Genomic DNA, 18,853 nt, shown 5'->3' with positions numbered 1-18,853 from the left:
AAAATTATTTTTAGAATTATATATTATAAATATATATAAACTTTCGAGAAATATAATTTCAAAAAATTATTGTTTATAAAATAAATTACTAATTATGCAGTAAGGGACTATCCTCCAACGACCTTGAGCTTGAAATATGTTGTTAAAGTCATGACCTCGATTGATCTTACAATTAGACAAATTTTAGCCGTCGTTTGTTGTTCGTTAAAAAGTTAACAAAAAAGTTCATCAATAAAACCTAATTTTCGGACACAACTGCGCTCCAATGAAATAAATTCCCTGTACATAATTGCACCAAGTCGACTTGTGTACTCATATCAATTGTAGAACGCACTTTTCGTTAGATGTATATAATACTGAGATATGTAGATACAAGAGATTTATAATCAAACAAAACTCATGTAACAACAGCATAATCAACGCATTCTTTCTCCATGTGTTATTTACAATCTGTGATAAGAGATTTTACGGAATATTCGTTTCTATGCATGTTTAAATGACTCAAAACTCGATTCTTTTATAATCATTTTGCAATTAAAAATTTGGATTATTAGGATATATTTCTACATATATAAAGTTTAAATAATTTAAATTTTCACATGATGATTTAAAATATTTGAATTATTTAAATAAAAAGTAATTCAAACATTATATATCAACAAAACTTAATAAGTTTCTGCAATAAATGAAGATTCTGATCTGGACTCTCTATTCCGATTTATTCGTGCTGATTCATGCAATTCTAGCATGAACTTTAATGCATAAACGTGCTAAGCATATTATCGGATAATAAGTGGCGCATTGTGGCAGTGACATCATTATTATTTGTAATAGCAAAATCAAATCGTAAATTTTTAAAGCCTGAAGCTAATAATCTGAGTCAAAAGCAAAATTTCATAATGTAAATTCATATATATAGATAAAATATATATAGATTTATAGCAATTTAAATAATATAGCTTCTTTGTTTAAATTAATCTTATTTTATTTTAAATAATTTAAATAATTGAAAAAGGTAACACATTAATAACATAAGATTTAAAAAGATTAATTAGTCTTTAAAAAGACTAATTAGTCTTTATTAGACTAATTAGACTATTAATTAGTCTTTAAAAAGACTAAATAATAGAAAATAACTTCAATGATAGCATAAGTATAAGTAGTATGATAAACTTAAATAATTAATTTAAAGAAATAAATATATAATATATAGCATGTATTATGGCATTTAAACACAAGTTTATTAAAGTTATTATCACACAATGGTCAGCTGTGTATGTATGCGTATAGAAACAGTAGGAAGCATTTGTAGGATTTACTCATATCACTTGATACGTATACAAGTTTGATCTTAAGTCTAAGTCCACAACCTTGCTTTAAGAGGCCGTAAACCGTAAGCCGTAAATTGTAAGTAACAATACGTATACTGGTTAGAGAACTTATGCTTTTAGAATTAGCCGTAAAAATTGGGTTTGCTTAATTTGCTTAAGTCTAATGATTAAAGACTGTGCAAAAACAGTTTGAAGACAGAAATTAATATCACTTAACTTCTTTCGACTCATAATGACTTAAGGCCTCTTAAAGCAAGGTCGTATTGTGGACCTAGACTTAAACTCGCGATTCGGGAATAGATCAGAGCGATTGAAGTCCATAGCGTTTATATCGAGCGTACCAAGTGATCTGATATGTACAGATATGGTACTTACAATTAGTACATAGACGCGTACCAAAAACTACGCTATAGGTAAAGGATATGTGCATTTCACTGGCATTTTACTCTTGTACCGATTTTATATGTATATATCGAAATTTATTTAAGTATGTCTTTTAAACGTTACAGTTACAATAATTTTGTTACATTGAAAGCACATAGAAAATACATAATTTTACTGTATTAATTTTTTTACTTTTTGTATAATTTAATGAAGAAGGTACTAACTCTTAATGTTAAACCGCAATTTTCCGATAAACCGTTCGAATACAAAAATTGGCATTACAGCACATAATTAGCACATAAAAAGCACTTCATTCTGGTATAGGTGCCGTTTTGATTTTTTGTGGAGGGGAAGGGAAGGTGCTAATTTAACAGACATCTTTTAGACATGTTTGGACAGAAGATATTTAAAAGACGTCTTTTAGATATCTTATATGCAATATAAATGTTATCTGGGATATATATATGAACACAATACAACATCTATATAATTTGTTTATATATTTTAAAATGTATTATAATGCGTTCGTCGTTATCTTTATAATTAATATGTAATAATTATGAAATATAATTTCATATTTCGTGTCACGAGAAAGATGAATTGAGCCATAAAGATCGTACTTCAAACGCCTTCACAGTTTGATAACCCACAGGTGTTTGCATATATAATAATAAGCACAATAGCTACCATTTGTTGTGTATTTCATGCCTTACGGGCATACCATACAGACAACCCGTCGTTGGCTCGGTTCGAATCTTGAGGTGTCGCTTTCTGATGGTCTATTTTTAACGAAAGGCGTCCCAAGCCAGTCAGCAAGCAGGCGCTGTATAGGCGACGGTTTGGGCACTATTATAAAGCCGTGTCTGCCGGCCGTGTTTGTAATTCATTGCATATAAGTGCGGATCTCGCTGATCAAGCTCGATGATCTCGAACGGATCTTCATGGTGAAGAGAAGGGCACGAGGTGGATTCTCTCGATAGTACCAGTGGTAAACCCGTATAGAAGTTATTGAAAGGCCTCCGCTGCTACGGAAGTGACACTTCTCTCACCAACACGATTGATCCGTTCCGGAGACCCGTTCACGTATGTAGGCGAAGCGATCGCAATATCGATATATAATCCGTGTTTGGACAATGACCTTCCTTTCGGGAAAAATCTTTTTGCATACTGCTGGAGTTGCGATCTGCTGAAGACTCACAAAAATTCACTCAGGACGCTCAATATAAAAATAAATTTCATTTTTCTCTCTCTCTCTCTCTCTCTCTCTCTCTCCCCCTTTCGTTCTTTATTACTCTTTTTTCTCGTTTATATTTTATCAATGAATCGGCCGCAGTTATTAGCTGCTGCGAGTTGCAGCAGCGGGTGGTGGCACGATAGCAGCGGCAATGACTCCTTCTGGTACATTGCCTCTCGTGTTTGAACGGATGGTGTGTGCCAGAGAACGTTTTGCAAGATGCGAGATTCATTTCCCGCGGCGAGGGAGCCTTCGTCGGCGAGTTTAGGCGGACTCTGATCACCTCCGGCAAAGTGTGTAGGCCAGGGTGTCGCGCATTACGTAAATAAAGCCGTGGGAAAAATAAATCGCGGATAAAGAAGGAAAACAAAGTATAAGTGAAGAAGGGAGACGACTCTACTTTCTGTGTGCATGCACGTCGCGATGAGGAGAGCATCGTTTGATAAGTAAAATCTCTGTTCGTAATGTCTCTATCCACTCGAGAGACGAAAGAAGGAGGGAGAAAGTACAAGTTAGCCGAGTCATGGATTTTCCTTTTCTCTCTTTTTTCAAATTTTAATTTATAATCGTTATTGTTTGCGAAAGAGGATTTTCCCGAGAGAGTGCGTGATATGAGAAATGTCAGTTATGTTTATCAATGTGTTATTTTTCTCATGATAAATTAATACTACATATATTAGTCACGACATGTCCTTTAATCGGGGTGTAACTATATAGAGAGATTTTAGTGACAGTATACTATAGTTGTGAAATGTTGGAAAAAAGAGAAAGGAGACAGAAAGAGAATAACGCGTTATTGCAATTTTTAAATGAATACATAAAAAATATGTATTTTGAAAATTATGGAGTATCTAATTATCTCACAGTTGACAGTTATGAGTTATTTATTATTTCACATTCGTGTTTATAAATTCGATATCAAAGTTAATTGTAATATTATGAATAAAATAAGTTACGATAGCGAAATGACTTGATAACTACAAAAAGTAAGAATTAAAAGTGCTAATTTGAAGAATAATTAACAATTTTTTAATTGTTAAATACTCCATAAATTTTTAAATATTTCATAATAGTTCTCCTTCTGATATTTAGAAGACAGTTTTAACGCATTTTCTATTGAACTTTATACATGTTCTTTTTTTCTAATCACTTTTTCAATTAAACATTTCTCGATTGATGTTCGAAGTTTGATCCGTTAAAATTTTCTCGAAATTTTAGCTTACCAAGTGCCGCGAGCAGCTTGACCGACTTCGAAGAAACTCTCAAACTTCTACCAAACAATCTATTTAAAGCGACGTATCGATTGCGTTGTTACCAAGAATTGTCACGCTATATTATTTTCTTTAACACAAATTAACAAAATAAAATGCACATATACGCATTAATATTAATACAAATTTACTTAAAATTAATATTAAAATACACACACACGTTCAAAACAAAAATTTTACTATTACTGACGCCCATTTCCACCAATGTAGATCATAGATCAACTTCAATCTTAGTTTTTAGCTTACTGTTTATCCTTTTCTAATTCTAAAAATTAGAAAAAGGTAAAGAATAAATTGAGAACTGAGATTAAAGTTAATCTTACATTAGGGAAATTGAGTGTAAGTGAAGTAATTTAGTAAACACAATTATTAACAAACTTTAATAATTTGCATTCAGATTAAAAAATGAGATTAGTTATTTATTAAAAATAATGTTGTATCATTGTGCATTTAATCGCCGATTCTTATTTGTATATAATATCAAATAGATATAGTGTCGATCACGTACGCGACGAAGGCAACTATTCAAACTGTTACTGCGTATTACGTTACAACAGATAAATTTAGCGTTTCTTTTACACAGAGCTCGTTGTAGTACTGCCAATACTGCAACGCGGAATTAATTGGCTGCTTGGAAGGTAACCAATTCTCGTAGTTAAAAAAGCTTCATCGAGCTCTATGGCATGCCGACTGGGACAAACATTTGTCTCTCTAGTTTTCTCTCTTTCTCTCTCTCTCTCTCTCTCTCTTTCTTTCTCTTTCTCTCTCTTCCCCCTCCTTCTCTTTTGGATATTATACAAATGGTCACAATTCGCAATATTGAAAATTTAAGATCGGAATGAGGTTTCTTCTGTTATATGAACATATATATCATGTCGCTAAATATATTTCTGTTGCTTTCAACAGAATATTAAAACAATATACGAAAAATATTTGAAAAAAGTTAAAGTTATGTAATTTTAGCGAACTTGTATGATTTCTGGTTTAAATCTCGTTTAAAATATAATTAATCTTCGACGAAGAAATACAAGTAATATAAATAAAGTTTTTAATTTAAAATAATTCAAAGTTTTTAAATAAAATTTGAAGTAATGTTTAAGATAGAGTTCCTGTTTATGTAAAGTTTTTATTTAAAATAATCTTTCTATGAAAAGTCGCTTGTTACTCTCTTTTACACCTAAAGGTACAGGAATTTCTTTTTGTTTGTACGATTTCCGTTAAGTTTGTACGGTGAAATCTCGTGGAGTTTGCGTAAATGGAGGCTCCGCATCGCGTTGCGAACGTTTCAAATGTCCGTAGACACGTTAACACCAAGCGCAACATTCTGAGCAATACCTCGTATGGGCTCATCAAGGATGCGGAATACAAGTCCAGCGTGAAATACAGTGGCTGTCTACAAGAGAAGAATTATCTACAACGTAGCATATCAGCGGACAATGTTGTAATACGTTCACGCGGTTACAAACCATCCGATAGACACGATCCGGTTAAAAGGAACTTCCTCGAGAATCTTACATCAAGAATATTGCACTTCGGCATGGTGAGTTGAACTAATTTTCAACTTGTATTGTTTTGTTAAAAAAAGAAATACATTAAATTCAACATGTCTTAAAGCTACTTGAATTTATATTACTTTTGAATTATTCGTACACAATGAATCCTATACGAAATCAAGAATCATCTTTATACACATGCTAATCTTTTTATTTATAAACTGAAAATTTAAAACCATTTTTTTAAATGTACATGAACTTAAATATATTTATTTTTATAACTAACAACTGTATATAATTATAATATATATATAATACATATAATTTTCTTTTTAGTTAAATTTTACTTAAAATTGATTAAAACGTATTTCACAAAGTCCTAAATTAAAATTATTTTATTATTAATTATTTCTAATTCGAAGTTATCGATTACTCATAATTTTTATTTAAGAAAATAGTAGTTGATATATAAATATAAAGTGACACAAAAATTTAAGAAAGAAAACAGAAAAAGAAAAATTATAATTTCTTATTTTACATTATTCCATTGATTTTGTTTTGTTAGTAATAAGTTTACGTGATATGTGTGTGTGATTTTTTTTTAATTACAGGAAGGAAGCGAGACTACTCCGATAAATTTGCAAAAACTACTCACCCCGGCATCAGATTCTCAAGAACCACTGCAATTAAAAAATAGTATGTATATAATAATAAGAATAATTTTTATGATACAACATATTTTAAAGAATATTTTTTTAGATGGCAAATATTTATTTACTTAAATACTGTATAAAATATGTATATGAAGCTTTGAAAAGAAGGATTCATAGTAGTTGAGATCAAGATGACAAAAATTTATTTTTAGAAAAAATGTTTGCGTCTTCGTATTTTTATGCACCAACGCATCCTACAGTCGAGGATCAGGTTGAACTTGCACGTCGAATTTCACATTCACTCAGCGATGTGAAAAATGTGAAAAGTAAAGGACAAACCATGTACGTGAATAGGAAAAAACGATCTGTTAAATGGATCCATGATGGTAATGGTATGTATCAAAATTATTTTATAATTTATTTTTACAATTAAAACTGTCGTGTGTTCTTGTGTGAAGAATTTAATCAATTTGTTGTTAAAGTTATTCAAGGATAAATATAAAAAGTAGAAAAAGAGAAACATCTTTTATTTACACTGTTAAAAATATGTAAATAAAAAATTAATTTAAGTATGTCATAAAGTGTGTGTGTGTGTGTGTGTGTGTAAATTGTTAAAAGTTTCTCTAAGTACCTACTCTCTTTCTTTATTTGTATCTGTAACTGTATTTGTTCATCTACGAATAATATTTATAAAAAATCCAATACAAAAATTATTTAACTTACATCATCAAATTGTTATCCAATTATTTTTCTACTTTTTTTTATTTTGTATAGCATATACAGCGATAATAAATATTATTTCACAGGTATTGAGGATGAAGAGGAATTAACGACGACGATTCATAAGGTAAAAGATGCACACTAATTGGTATACATCGTTGGATTTTTGGCAATGTATCTACGCTGTGAAGTAACATTTTTTCTAATAGGAAAAGCTACCTCTCAAATGTGTAATGAATCCGTGCGGAAAGGTACTGGACATTCACGGCATTCAAGCATTGGGTGAAGAAGTCAATATTGCGCCGGTACCGAAAAATCCGGAAAAGCTTTTCGATATTGTCCGTGATTTAAATAATCAAAGAGGTCGTGGTAAGTATTATGTATTTAACTGACATAAACTAATTGTAATATTAAAATTATATACATTAAGATTATACATATGTACTGGTGTATTAAATATTATTTTATTTAACATAAATGTAATAATACACAATAATGCTTTTGTTGTGAGAAATATAATATAACTAAAATTATTGCTGTATGTATAATATACATATGAACATAATGTTGTCAAAACATTCACAGGTGCCGAGATATTTGCGAAACGTAGGAAAAGATCTGAAAAATGGGTGGTGGACCAAGAACAACCACAGACACCCAATACGCCTGTCACACCGAAGACGCCAACGTATCCAGACAAATTAGTAAGTAGCAAAGTTTCTGTGTCTATATTTATTTATCCATAGAACAACAATTTTTCATTTTTATATTATAAATTTTAATTTATATAATACTACTTTACTTAAAAAAAAATTAGTAATGATAATAAGAAGAGCTAATGATCCGACCGGTGTCGAAACGTTTGTATGTAAATATTTAATTGTTTCATTAAACTAAATTATTTTGGCCTTCTTGTTGTCAGTACTAATTTTTTATTATTGTTAACCATAATATCATTTTTGTTTAAAAAAAACTTAAATAAATAAAGTAAATTATTTTTTTAATTTTTTGAGCTTTATTTTTTTAGATTATAAACATAATTTATTGTAATTTTAAAAAAGTAATAATAGTATTTTGCATTATCAAAGATTAAAAAAATTATTATTTTAGGAAATTAACGGTAACACAAAATTTATGACGCCTTCTTCGTTGACATCTCGCACGCCGGTTTCCAGCATTGATAAACCATTTTATAATCCTTTTACAATGGATATCTCTCTTGACACCACAAATATCCCGATAACAGGTGCGTACAATATAAATACAATTCAATGATGAACACGAATAATTCCAAATGCAAGATGATCTCATTTGGCAGATTTAGCTCCGTTGGCAAACGGCAAGATCTGTTTTCTCTATGCTCTCCGAGACGTTTTAAAATTACGAGCGGACATCAATGTCACCAAAATCTTTCAAAAACCGAGGTCGAAATTTATTAGCGTTATACGATATTGCTTGACATTATGTATATACTATTTATATAACACGTCAATGTTATTACTTTTACCGCAAGAAAACTTATACATTATTTTATATATTGCTAAAAATACTTTGAAATATTCCAATATTGCACAATTATGTGTATATAAAATTTTTTAATTTTCTATAACTTTTTTAAACTCAAAGTTTTTTAGGATATTTTATTACGTTTTATATTTTGTTTTTAATGTTTTAATTTTATTATTTCTTAATCAACATAATATGTATAACAAAATAAAATTAATAATATAAAGTAACATCATATAAAATAGCTACAGTAATAATACAAATTATTATAATAATAATTTACATATTATATATAGAAAAAAGAAAAAGTACGATATAATTATGTATAAATAAAATAGGAAAATTTTGAAAAAAAATTCTGTTCTCTTTTCACTATCAAACGTGCATGAACAATGAAATAATGTTTTAGAATTTAGAGGTATTATATTTGACATGTCCACGAAATAGAGATCAATGTTTGGCCGTGCCCGTTAAACAGTTAAACCCAAATTAAGCGATCTTTGATAATGACTGCGTTTAGCAGACAAAGCGACGTTAAGTAATGAGCGTTTATAGTGATTCTTTAATATATAATTGGTTCTTACCTTTAGTTCTTGATCTAAAAATCATTATATTAAAAAATTGCTAGGTATTCACTGAACCTCATCATTCTAATTGACAAACGTTATCGTTAGTTATTTAATCAGTGGAAAAGCACACTCTCTTAACACCTCATGTATCTAATTGTAAGACAAGCAAAAAACCGTATCTTTTAATGTTAATCATGTTTCTTATAATGACTAATTAAATGCATTTTAAGATAAATTCTAATCTCAGAAAATAATACATTAAAACATCACAAAAATAAAAAATTGCTATAAACGGTAATCCTATGCTATGACGGCAAATTTATTTGTATTTATTTGTAGTTTCTTCTGATTTCTGGAAAAGATATTTTATGCTAAATCTTATAACAAAGCTTCTTGCAGTTTTTTGCTATGCTTTGCTGTATCAATTTTAATTTGCGAGTTGCAGACAAGCACTGTAATGCTAACCGATGCAGCCATTCAAACGAGATAAAAAAGATTTATCTACGAGAAATTGCAGTGGGCACAGATTCCGATTTTTGTCCTGACCATTGTCAATCACCCATCGTTGAAAAATCCCGTCGTATCGTTTTCGATTCTACTAACAATCGACGCACTAACATGGCCAATAAGTATGTCGCAAGTAACAATAATAGATATATTAATAACAATTATCAATCGCCGAGAAAATCTGATATTTGCATGCGAAATTACAATGGCAAAGACATAAGGATTCAACAGCGTTTCGATAACAAGTTCAACGATAACATGATTGACAATAAGTTCGGAAATAAGCAACAGAACGACAGACAGATGCAGAATGACAACGAGGAAAGCGGATACACTCCTGTGCCAGTGAAGCAATTGATACAAGAATTCGAGAAAACCTGTAGACCAGTTCTGCAATATAAGCAAATCAGTCCAAAGATTATTCCAATCGTACAGCAGTGCCCGTTGGATAATGGCATAGCACGTTTCTTCGAGACGAAAAATCCTGTCAAGTATAACGAGAAAGAGAAATACTTACGGTGAGAATTTATAAATTTTTTAAATATTAATAAAATATAACAAAACAGTTTTCTAATATTTTATTTTAAATATTTTGTTTCTTAATGATAATGTTCTCTATTTCTTTAATTAATAGAATTATTCAAATCAATATTTAATTATTGTCATAAACTTGAAGAAAACTTAAATTTACTTGATTTTATGACACGCTACATATTTTGTATTTAATGACACGCTATACGTATTTTTTTTTTAGTGATGAATATTTTAATCTACCATTTTAATTGCAAATGATAAATGTAAGATGCTATTTATAATATTGTCATTATAATAGTGCATAGTTCAATAAAGTTTTACGAAGTCTACAATTTATTTTTCGCTTACATTATATACATTTGTTGCTAATTGTAATCACATGCATATAATCTCTCTTTAAATAAAGGAGATTAAGTTAGACGAAATAAAATTGAGATAGAATCTATTTTGATCAATTATATAGTGCACATGGTAACTACGAAGGATCTGCAACACTGCAGTCCCAATGCAATAATCGAATGTATGACACATGTGGAAGCTACAAAAAGAAGCTGCAGTCCCAATACAATAGTCAATTATGCAAAACACGCGAAAACTACGAAGGATCAACGAAACTACAGTCCCGATGCAACGGTTACGTTTCCACTGATGAGAGTGAATATACAACGGATGACACCGACTCCGAAGATTGTCGGATTGACTTGGGATCTATAGATCGCGGCAATTCAGCACCGTCTGCTTTATTGAACTGCTGCGACAGCAGCGAGTACTCAATCGCATTCGAGGACGAGTACATGGATACTCGACGTCATTCGATCACCTCACAAGAGTTAGAAGCCCTTTATGCCAACGACACGGCCACAAGATTCGTCAATGCCGAGGCTGAAATGCCTCCTGAAGCAAAGTCATTGATGCTCTCGATGATCACCTCACAGGAGAATATACTCGAAACTAAGAAACATTTGCGTAACACGCCAGTTTTGGATAATCTTTTAGGCACCACTACTCCAGAATGTAAACTTAATGACGTTAACCCAGAATTAGGCAAGTTAATATGCATGCGCTTTTGTAATTCAGATATTGCTTTCGCATATACTAAACATACAAAACGATCTTTAACGCAAGTTACTTCTAATTTTATGTAGCGCTAAAAATAACAAACGAATTAATAAAAATTAATTGAATTATATACAACACATGAATTTTTTGTATTTTTATATATCACATAAAAATAAAAAATCATAAATGGGCAAACAAAATTTTTTCATTTTTCTATGCATTTTTTTTATATAAAAAATACATTTTTTTAACTTTTTGTTTAAATTATAATCTTTGTATATAAAATTTTTGTCTGGTTTATCAGAATAATCTTAAATAAAATTAATTAAAGTGTCTCTTGAAACAGTTTGATATAATATTGCTATTTTCGACAGTATTTTTTAAACAGTACTTTGCGTATTTATTTGTAGATAAACAATAAAAACACAGTAATAAATATAGGATACATTTTCGCAGTCATTGTACAAAAGTAAAGTTTATTAAAATTATATTTCAATTAGTAATCTTTCCATGATATTTATATATTCGCAGATTTTTATTTAAAGTTTTAATTTCCAGGGAACAAATTGTACGAGAATAATAACTATACTGGACCAAAATTAGCCAACCTGCACAATCTGACAAATTACAATACAGCACCGCGTGGATGGAATCAATCATTCACGTTTTATCGGCCTATTAAATTCGAGAAACCGCAAGAGATTATGTATTCTGATTTTTAGGCATACACTATAATAAATTTTATAATTATAACCCTTTTACATATCGGTAAGTATTTTAATTTTTTCCATGAAAAGAAATTATTTTGTTATTTATATGTATATCAAATTTTATTCTGTTACATCTGTTTTTTTGCTTCCTTCTTCTTCTCTTTTATCTTTTTTCTATCTTTTTATTAGAGTCAAATAAAACAAATTTTGTTTCTAGGTACTGAAAGATCAATCGTAAATCTAATTCCTCTGAGGCATCGACAAGAATTAATAGAATATACTTTCCGCACTGTTGCGTTAATTTTTACTAGCACCATGATTTAAACCTACGAACCATTCAAATATTTTCACCATGAATAAACATATCGCGATATGATTGCGCCGTATCCGCGGCATGTTTAAAGTTTGCTTTGGTGTACCTCTATCTCTTCTATCCCTTATTGAGATATTTAACTTTGTTCATGCTTTGACGGTGTTACATTATTGCATTTTACTTTATTATATATAATGCAAATAAATATGTTGTTTTCCTAATTTTTATCATAATTTGACTTACCATTTTGATTCATACCTAATTTCAATGCACTTCAAACTTTACTGGACTCACCTTATGCTTACGGAACTTGATTTATTCTTAGTAATAAGTATTCTGTAGCAATAATTTTATGTAGCATTAAATTTATACAGGGATATTAGATGCGATTGCGATATATTTTAAAATTAATTAATCTCTTTTAATCTTATTGTGTAAGATAAACATTAGCCCTGCTTACCTTTATGCAAAGAAAAAATGTTATAAATAATATATGTATATAACGCTTTTGACGTTTTTTTACGAGTATTTTCTTTAAAGATATTAGAAAGTTTGCGGGTTATTATCTATTTTAATACATGTCTTTATCTATTGTTAATGTCTATAATATATCTACATAATGTACGTATATTGTATATCTGACATATACAGAGTATCTCATTTTAATCAAAGCACATTTCTCAGGAGCAAGATATCGAAATCGAATATCTTTATTTATCATGTTTCAGGAAACCCTAAAACTTTTATCTGAAATATTTTTTGGTAAAAGTCGTAGGAAAAAAAAATATTTGTGGCAGGACATTATAATGCCCATCCTGTATACATTTACATATATGTGTGTATGTATATAAATATTCTTTTTAGAGGAACAAAAGAAAAGGATTTACAAATACGTTATTACTTGTACAAAAAACAGATAACACATATCCAAATACATATATATACATATAATATATTAAAATTTTGATAAAAAAAACGTTAGAAGTTTTAAATCATTTATTTTGTTTATGAAGAAATAAAAAATCACAACATTTATCAAAAGATAAAATTGTTGTACACATTGATACAGATATTCTGATAAAAAAAATGTAGTTTTCATTGTATTACGAATTTTTAAAAGAGCTTATCAATTATTATTTTTTTATATGAAATATTTCTTTATCGGGTAAGCTAGAATATACGTAAAGCTTATAATACGAACGTCTTTTATCGTCTTTTATCTGTTGCGACAAGCTATCACAGTCCGTCAACGATATAAGTATAGGATGGCAGCTTCATTATCTCATTAGTTACATTCGTTGTGTGTCGGAAGAAGCAACCATCTTTCGCTATGTTGCAATACGATTTTCTGTTTCTTCTTCTGTCACTGGCGTTGGCACAGTTTTTTGCCTCTGGCGATGCAGCACGAATACCACGAACTACACCAGATGCAGCGACCACCAAGAAGTGTGGCTTTGAGGTACGTAAATTAATTACTAATTGTAGTAAATAAGAATACAACATAAATTGCTATTTCGCTTTTGATGGTCCGAGTCAATTTCGAATTCATGTCTGCTGTTTTCTGTGTAATGATGAAGATTGCGTTTTTATTAAATTAATTTGGTAAGTATAATTAATATGTAGTATAACATTTCCTCCTCCAATTTTCCTGTAATTTTGTAAATTTGTATATTTTCACGCGTAAAATAAACATCATTTATAATTATCATTTGTTTAATTACGAATATTAAAAAACTTTAAAATTTAATTTTTTTAGAGAAAACAGGATTTAAAAGTGTGGGTTTTTTTTCTTACAATTAGAATATTGTACATTCTACATGTGAAACAATATAAATTAACAAAATTACAGGAAAATTGGACATGAGTACGTTATACTACATATATATTTACCATTAATTTAATTTATTTAATATATATTATAAAATTAAAATCTTATTTAAATGATTATAAAAATAAAATATATTTGATATATACAATTTTTAATTTTTCAGGCGTGTCATGCAATACATCCTAACAAACTTAATATTCACATGGTTCCACATACTCACGACGATGTCGGTTGGTTAAAAACTGTTGATCAATATTACTTTGGAAGTAAGTAAATGGTAAAACTATATAATTACAAAAGAATGTATGAAACTAATAATGAAAATTAATATAATAATAAGGCTTTGTACGTATAAATAAAAATTATACATATAAATAAGTACATATAAATAAGGGTATTTTAAATTAATAAGGGCAAAGAGCCAGTATAATATGATAACTACTTTAATTCAAATAATAAACAAAATCATAAGTTTCGACTCCGATCGGGTCATTCTCAATGTTACAAATTAATAACAACTCGTTCTGATATATTTTAATAATAATACAAAAATTTCGTTGTCTGTTATATAAAAGTAGAAAATTCGTTATCTATTCCTATATAAATTCTTTTTTATGCCTGTTGCGTCAATTAAGTAAAAGTAGAAAAATAGTTATTATAAATATTTAATAATGACAATATAAAAATATGATGGAAAAAGAATATTTTTATTTATACTTTTTAAAAAAAGAGAGGAAAAGTAATAAAACTCTAAAGTTCATAAGAAAATATAAAATATATGTATATAATGTATCTATATATAATATAAAATACATGTATGTGACATAAAACTTGAAAGCTCCTTAGAAACTCAAAAACATTTTAGAAAGTCCCTAGAATGGATGAAAACACGTCGATAATCCGCAAACTTTCTAGAATTTTTGAAGATAATACCTGTGAAAGCTTTGAAAACGTTATCTCTAGAATTATATTATATGTATCATTATATGTAGATAGTAATTGTAATATTTTTTTCTTGAAAAAGGGATTAGAGATTTCTTATTTTTTATTATTTAATAATATTATTAAATTTATATTTATTGATTTTATTTTTTACAATTTGTAATGAAAATTTTGTATTCATCGAGGTCGCTCTACAATCCAAAAGGCTGGTGTGCAGTATATTCTCGACAGTGTTATTAAAGCACTGCTAGCTGACTCAAATAGAAGGTAATTCTATCTACCTGAAAAAATACACAATTGTCGATAAATATTTGTAATATCAGCATATATGTATAAAACATTCCATTATCAGATAAGTAAATACATACAATATAGATAATGTTATTATACCTATTATTTTTATGACAAGTTTGTCGTTTTAAAAGCTTATAATATTTTCAATCTTCTTTATAAAGAAATTTTTTTTAAAAAGTTTATTGACAAGGAATCCCGCATATTTCTTAGTTTTTGATTCTCGGTTAAATCTTCTCATATTTTAAGAAATTGCATTGTAGTTCCAAGTGTCCTGATTAAAAGTGTCAACGAGCTCCTAATAAATTTACAGTTTTTAAGATATAAGTAATTAATTGTGAACTTGACTAATTTTATATTACCCAATTATTTCTGCAGATTTATTTACGTGGAAACTGCTTTCTTCTGGAAATGGTGGCTACGACAAAATGAAAAAGTACGTGCTGACGTCAAAATGCTAATTAACGAAGGACGATTGGAAATCATTGGAGGAGCATGGAGCATGAATGATGAAGCTTGTACTCACTATCATTCATTAGTGGATCAATTTACATGGGGATTCAGGTATACATATGTATTTGTTTGTATATATAAGCACGTCAGTGACAGCCTCGAAACTGAGTATATTTAAAATTGATAATTTACGATATATACTTTTCTCACTCGTCTCATATCTGTGATTCTATTGATATATTTGAAATACAAGATATAATCCAGATAACACGATTGAACTCAAAAGATATTTATCTTCTCAATCAATTTTTTATGAAAAAAATTGCTTAAGAAGATAAACTCAAAGAATTCAAAAATATATGCAAATATATTTATATATGCATATTTGTGTACGTGTTACCATATGTTACCTTTACTAAAAGTGAAGAATATTTTTTTAATCTGAAAAAGAATTAAATATATTTAATTGATGACATAAAAGTGATATGCAAATTTTTTGGGACTCTTAAAAATTTTTTTTCGAACAGAAATAGAAAAAAAACGGGAATTTATTCTGCACATCAGGAATCAAAAAAAATTTTTTTCGGATTCTGTCGGCGCTATTCGGAAATTTAAATATTTAATTAAAATCTATAAATATTTTAAAAAGTATATTTTTAAATATATGGTAATATATATGTATAATAAATTATATTAATATATAAAAATAATATAATGCATCGATATTAAGTATTAATCACATAATATTTATTATATCATATAATATTTATTTTTATTTTTATTGTTTAATATATTATGCACAATGCATAAATGTACATTTCGTTTTCTAGATATATTTTACATAAATTTTTATTTAAAATTAGTATAATTTATAATGTGAGATTCTTAATCTGTATATAGAAGACTCAACGACACATTCGGAAGCTGTTCCAGACCGCGTATTGGATGGCAAATAGATCCTTTCGGTCATTCTAGAGAACAGGCTTCTTTATTTGCACAGATGGGATTTGATGGAATGCTGTTTGGTCGCATCGATTATCAAGATAAGGAGAATAGATTGAGTAACAAAACAATGGAATTTATTTGGAAAAGCAGTCCAAATTTAGGTAAGAAAGTTATTCTTTGATAATAATAAAGAATAACAATTATTAAAAAAAATAAAAATTTAATTGCGTTGTAAAAAGGAAAGTCTATAATTTTTATTGGCTATAAATAAAATTTGACAAAATATTTGTGTAGAAGTTTATTTTATTGATGAAAAATATGCTAATAATTAAGTAAGATAAGATTATTTTTCAAAACTTAAACTATCCAAAAACAGTTCCAGGTTTAGTAGCAACTATTAAAAAAATTATTAGCAGTATTAAAAATGATATGTAAGGAAAAGTTTTTACGCGTTTTCGTTAAAAAAATTAAATTTTGTATAAATTCAAATGGTCGCACTTTTTATTAGGATTATTAGCAATTTTTAATCAATATATTAAGTTTACATATGTACAAGTTTATTAAATTTTATATATATTTATTAAAAATATTGCAGACTTTCCTCTTTTTAACTCAATTTTTGCTTTTCCGATAACTGAATTTATTTGAAAATAACAACTGATTTGTTTTAACACATTTCCATAAAATACTCTGTAGAAATATGTTTTTCTTACAGACACACATACACACACACACACAAATATTATATATTTATTAAAAATATTGCAGACTTTCCTCTTTTTAACTCAATTTTTGCTTTTCCGATAATTAATATTATTTTCAGGTAAACGAGCGAATTTATTTACGACTGCAATGTTCAACACTTACAGTCCACCACCAGGATTTTGCTTCGATGTTTTATGCAACGACGAACCAATGATCGATGACCCTGATAGCCCAGATTACAACATTGATAGAAGGGTATGTAATATAATAACGTCGCAAGAATGGTATAGTCATTGACATTATTTCCTAACTATAAACCAACGATAAACTAACGAAGTCGTCACAAGCGTTAATTAACAACCAAGCCTTTATGCAACGCTATCTCTAATCACTAAATATTAACAAAATAAAATTTTTAATAGAAAAAATGCAGTCATAAAAAGCAATATAAATATTTAATAGAATAGAGAATCTCTACCGCTTGGAAATGTTGATTTTAATGTTAAAACATAAACGATGTAATGACTATTTATCGTAAATGATTCTTTTCTGCGCCTGAGAATAGTGATATCGATTCTCACTATTTTCGATAACAATTGACTATGAATTTCCATCTGGAACATCTGTGTAAAAGTTTAATTAAAAATCAGAAATTTTATTTTGATGAGATTTGTTTATTAACAAAAAATAATACCGCTATATTTAAAATACACACATTTTATAGCTAAAACTATTCAAAATAAAGATATTCAACAAATTTGTAATTATCAATCAATGGTTAAATAACTTAGAACACACATTTGTTTCATGCGAAAATCATATTCTACACGATGTGTTTCTGTGTTAGATCGATGATTTTCTGAGATATGCAGTTACGCAAGCTTATTATTACCGCACAAAACATATCATATTGACGATGGGAGGAGATTTCACTTATCAGGACGCGGAAATGTACTTCATGAATTTGGACAAGCTGATAAGGTATTAAAGCCAAATGTTTAAATTTGATAATTCACATTTGTCTAAATATTTCCGACGCTTACGAGCTCGTAAAAAAGAACGCAATATTGTTGCTTTGCAAAGGACGACATCGCTAGTAAAGCAGAAAGATAAAAGGCAGACGTGGGTTTTTAATCGTGAACAATGAAATCCCATCTTTGTACGGTAAGTAAAAATTGTATGCGATTGGCAGGTGGAGCTGTTCCTGACATACGCGCAGATTCAAGCACGTGCTTACAAAACTAATCATATTATTCTTACCATGGGAGAGGATTTCCACTATCAACAGGCTGACATGGTATTCAGTAACTTAGACAAGCTGATCAAGTACGTCCCTGCTAACTTGAAGGAATATTTCTGCTAAAGACTTTTGCAATTACTTATTATAGATATTATAATAATATAT

General features: G+C 28.8%; 2 protein-coding genes across 2 annotated transcripts in view; both read left to right on the top strand.

Annotated features, from left to right (window-relative positions):
• Nucleotides 1-2,259: 2,259 nt before the first annotated feature.
• On the top strand, nucleotides 2,260-12,441 carry LOC108778947 (uncharacterized). Its single transcript, XM_018546278.1, has 12 exons — nucleotides 2,260-3,395; nucleotides 5,520-5,760; nucleotides 6,325-6,409; nucleotides 6,579-6,758; nucleotides 7,173-7,213; nucleotides 7,296-7,455; nucleotides 7,672-7,790; nucleotides 8,197-8,332; nucleotides 9,607-10,186; nucleotides 10,666-11,246; nucleotides 11,820-12,029; nucleotides 12,189-12,441. Exons 1-11 carry the CDS (start codon nucleotides 3,361-3,363, stop codon nucleotides 11,981-11,983), a joined length of 2,322 nt encoding a protein of 773 aa, XP_018401780.1. The 5' UTR covers nucleotides 2,260-3,360; the 3' UTR covers nucleotides 11,984-12,029; nucleotides 12,189-12,441.
• A 1,078-nt stretch (nucleotides 12,442-13,519) lies between these two features.
• The window catches only part of LManII (Lysosomal alpha-mannosidase II), a 12,012-nt gene continuing 6,678 nt past the window's right edge, over nucleotides 13,520-18,853 (top strand). Inside the window, exons 1-7 of the mRNA XM_018546254.1 lie at nucleotides 13,520-13,743; nucleotides 14,276-14,378; nucleotides 15,240-15,321; nucleotides 15,724-15,909; nucleotides 16,699-16,904; nucleotides 17,567-17,703; nucleotides 18,641-18,774. Coding sequence (XP_018401756.1) covers nucleotides 13,615-13,743; nucleotides 14,276-14,378; nucleotides 15,240-15,321; nucleotides 15,724-15,909; nucleotides 16,699-16,904; nucleotides 17,567-17,703; nucleotides 18,641-18,774 — 977 coding nt within the window. The 5' untranslated portion in view covers nucleotides 13,520-13,614. The remainder of the gene's footprint in view (nucleotides 13,744-14,275; nucleotides 14,379-15,239; nucleotides 15,322-15,723; nucleotides 15,910-16,698; nucleotides 16,905-17,566; nucleotides 17,704-18,640; nucleotides 18,775-18,853) is intronic.

The sequence above is a fragment of the Cyphomyrmex costatus genome, unplaced genomic scaffold, assembly GCF_001594065.2.
Source record: "Cyphomyrmex costatus isolate MS0001 unplaced genomic scaffold, Ccosl1.0 scaffold530, whole genome shotgun sequence".
Lineage (NCBI taxonomy): Eukaryota > Metazoa > Arthropoda > Insecta > Hymenoptera > Formicidae > Cyphomyrmex > Cyphomyrmex costatus.
This window is presented reverse-complemented; position numbering and strand designations above follow the sequence as displayed.

Excerpts from the sequence above, each read along its gene's own strand:
- LOC108778947 (XM_018546278.1), top strand. The coding sequence starts at position 3,361 with ATGCACGTCGCGATGAGGAGAGCATCGTTTGATAA. Across the intron at positions 7,456-7,671 it reads AAATAATCAAAGAGGTCGTG|GTGCCGAGATATTTGCGAAA; the intron begins GTAAGTATTATG and ends AAACATTCACAG. Across the intron at positions 11,247-11,819 it reads TGACGTTAACCCAGAATTAG|GGAACAAATTGTACGAGAAT; the intron begins GCAAGTTAATAT and ends TTTAATTTCCAG.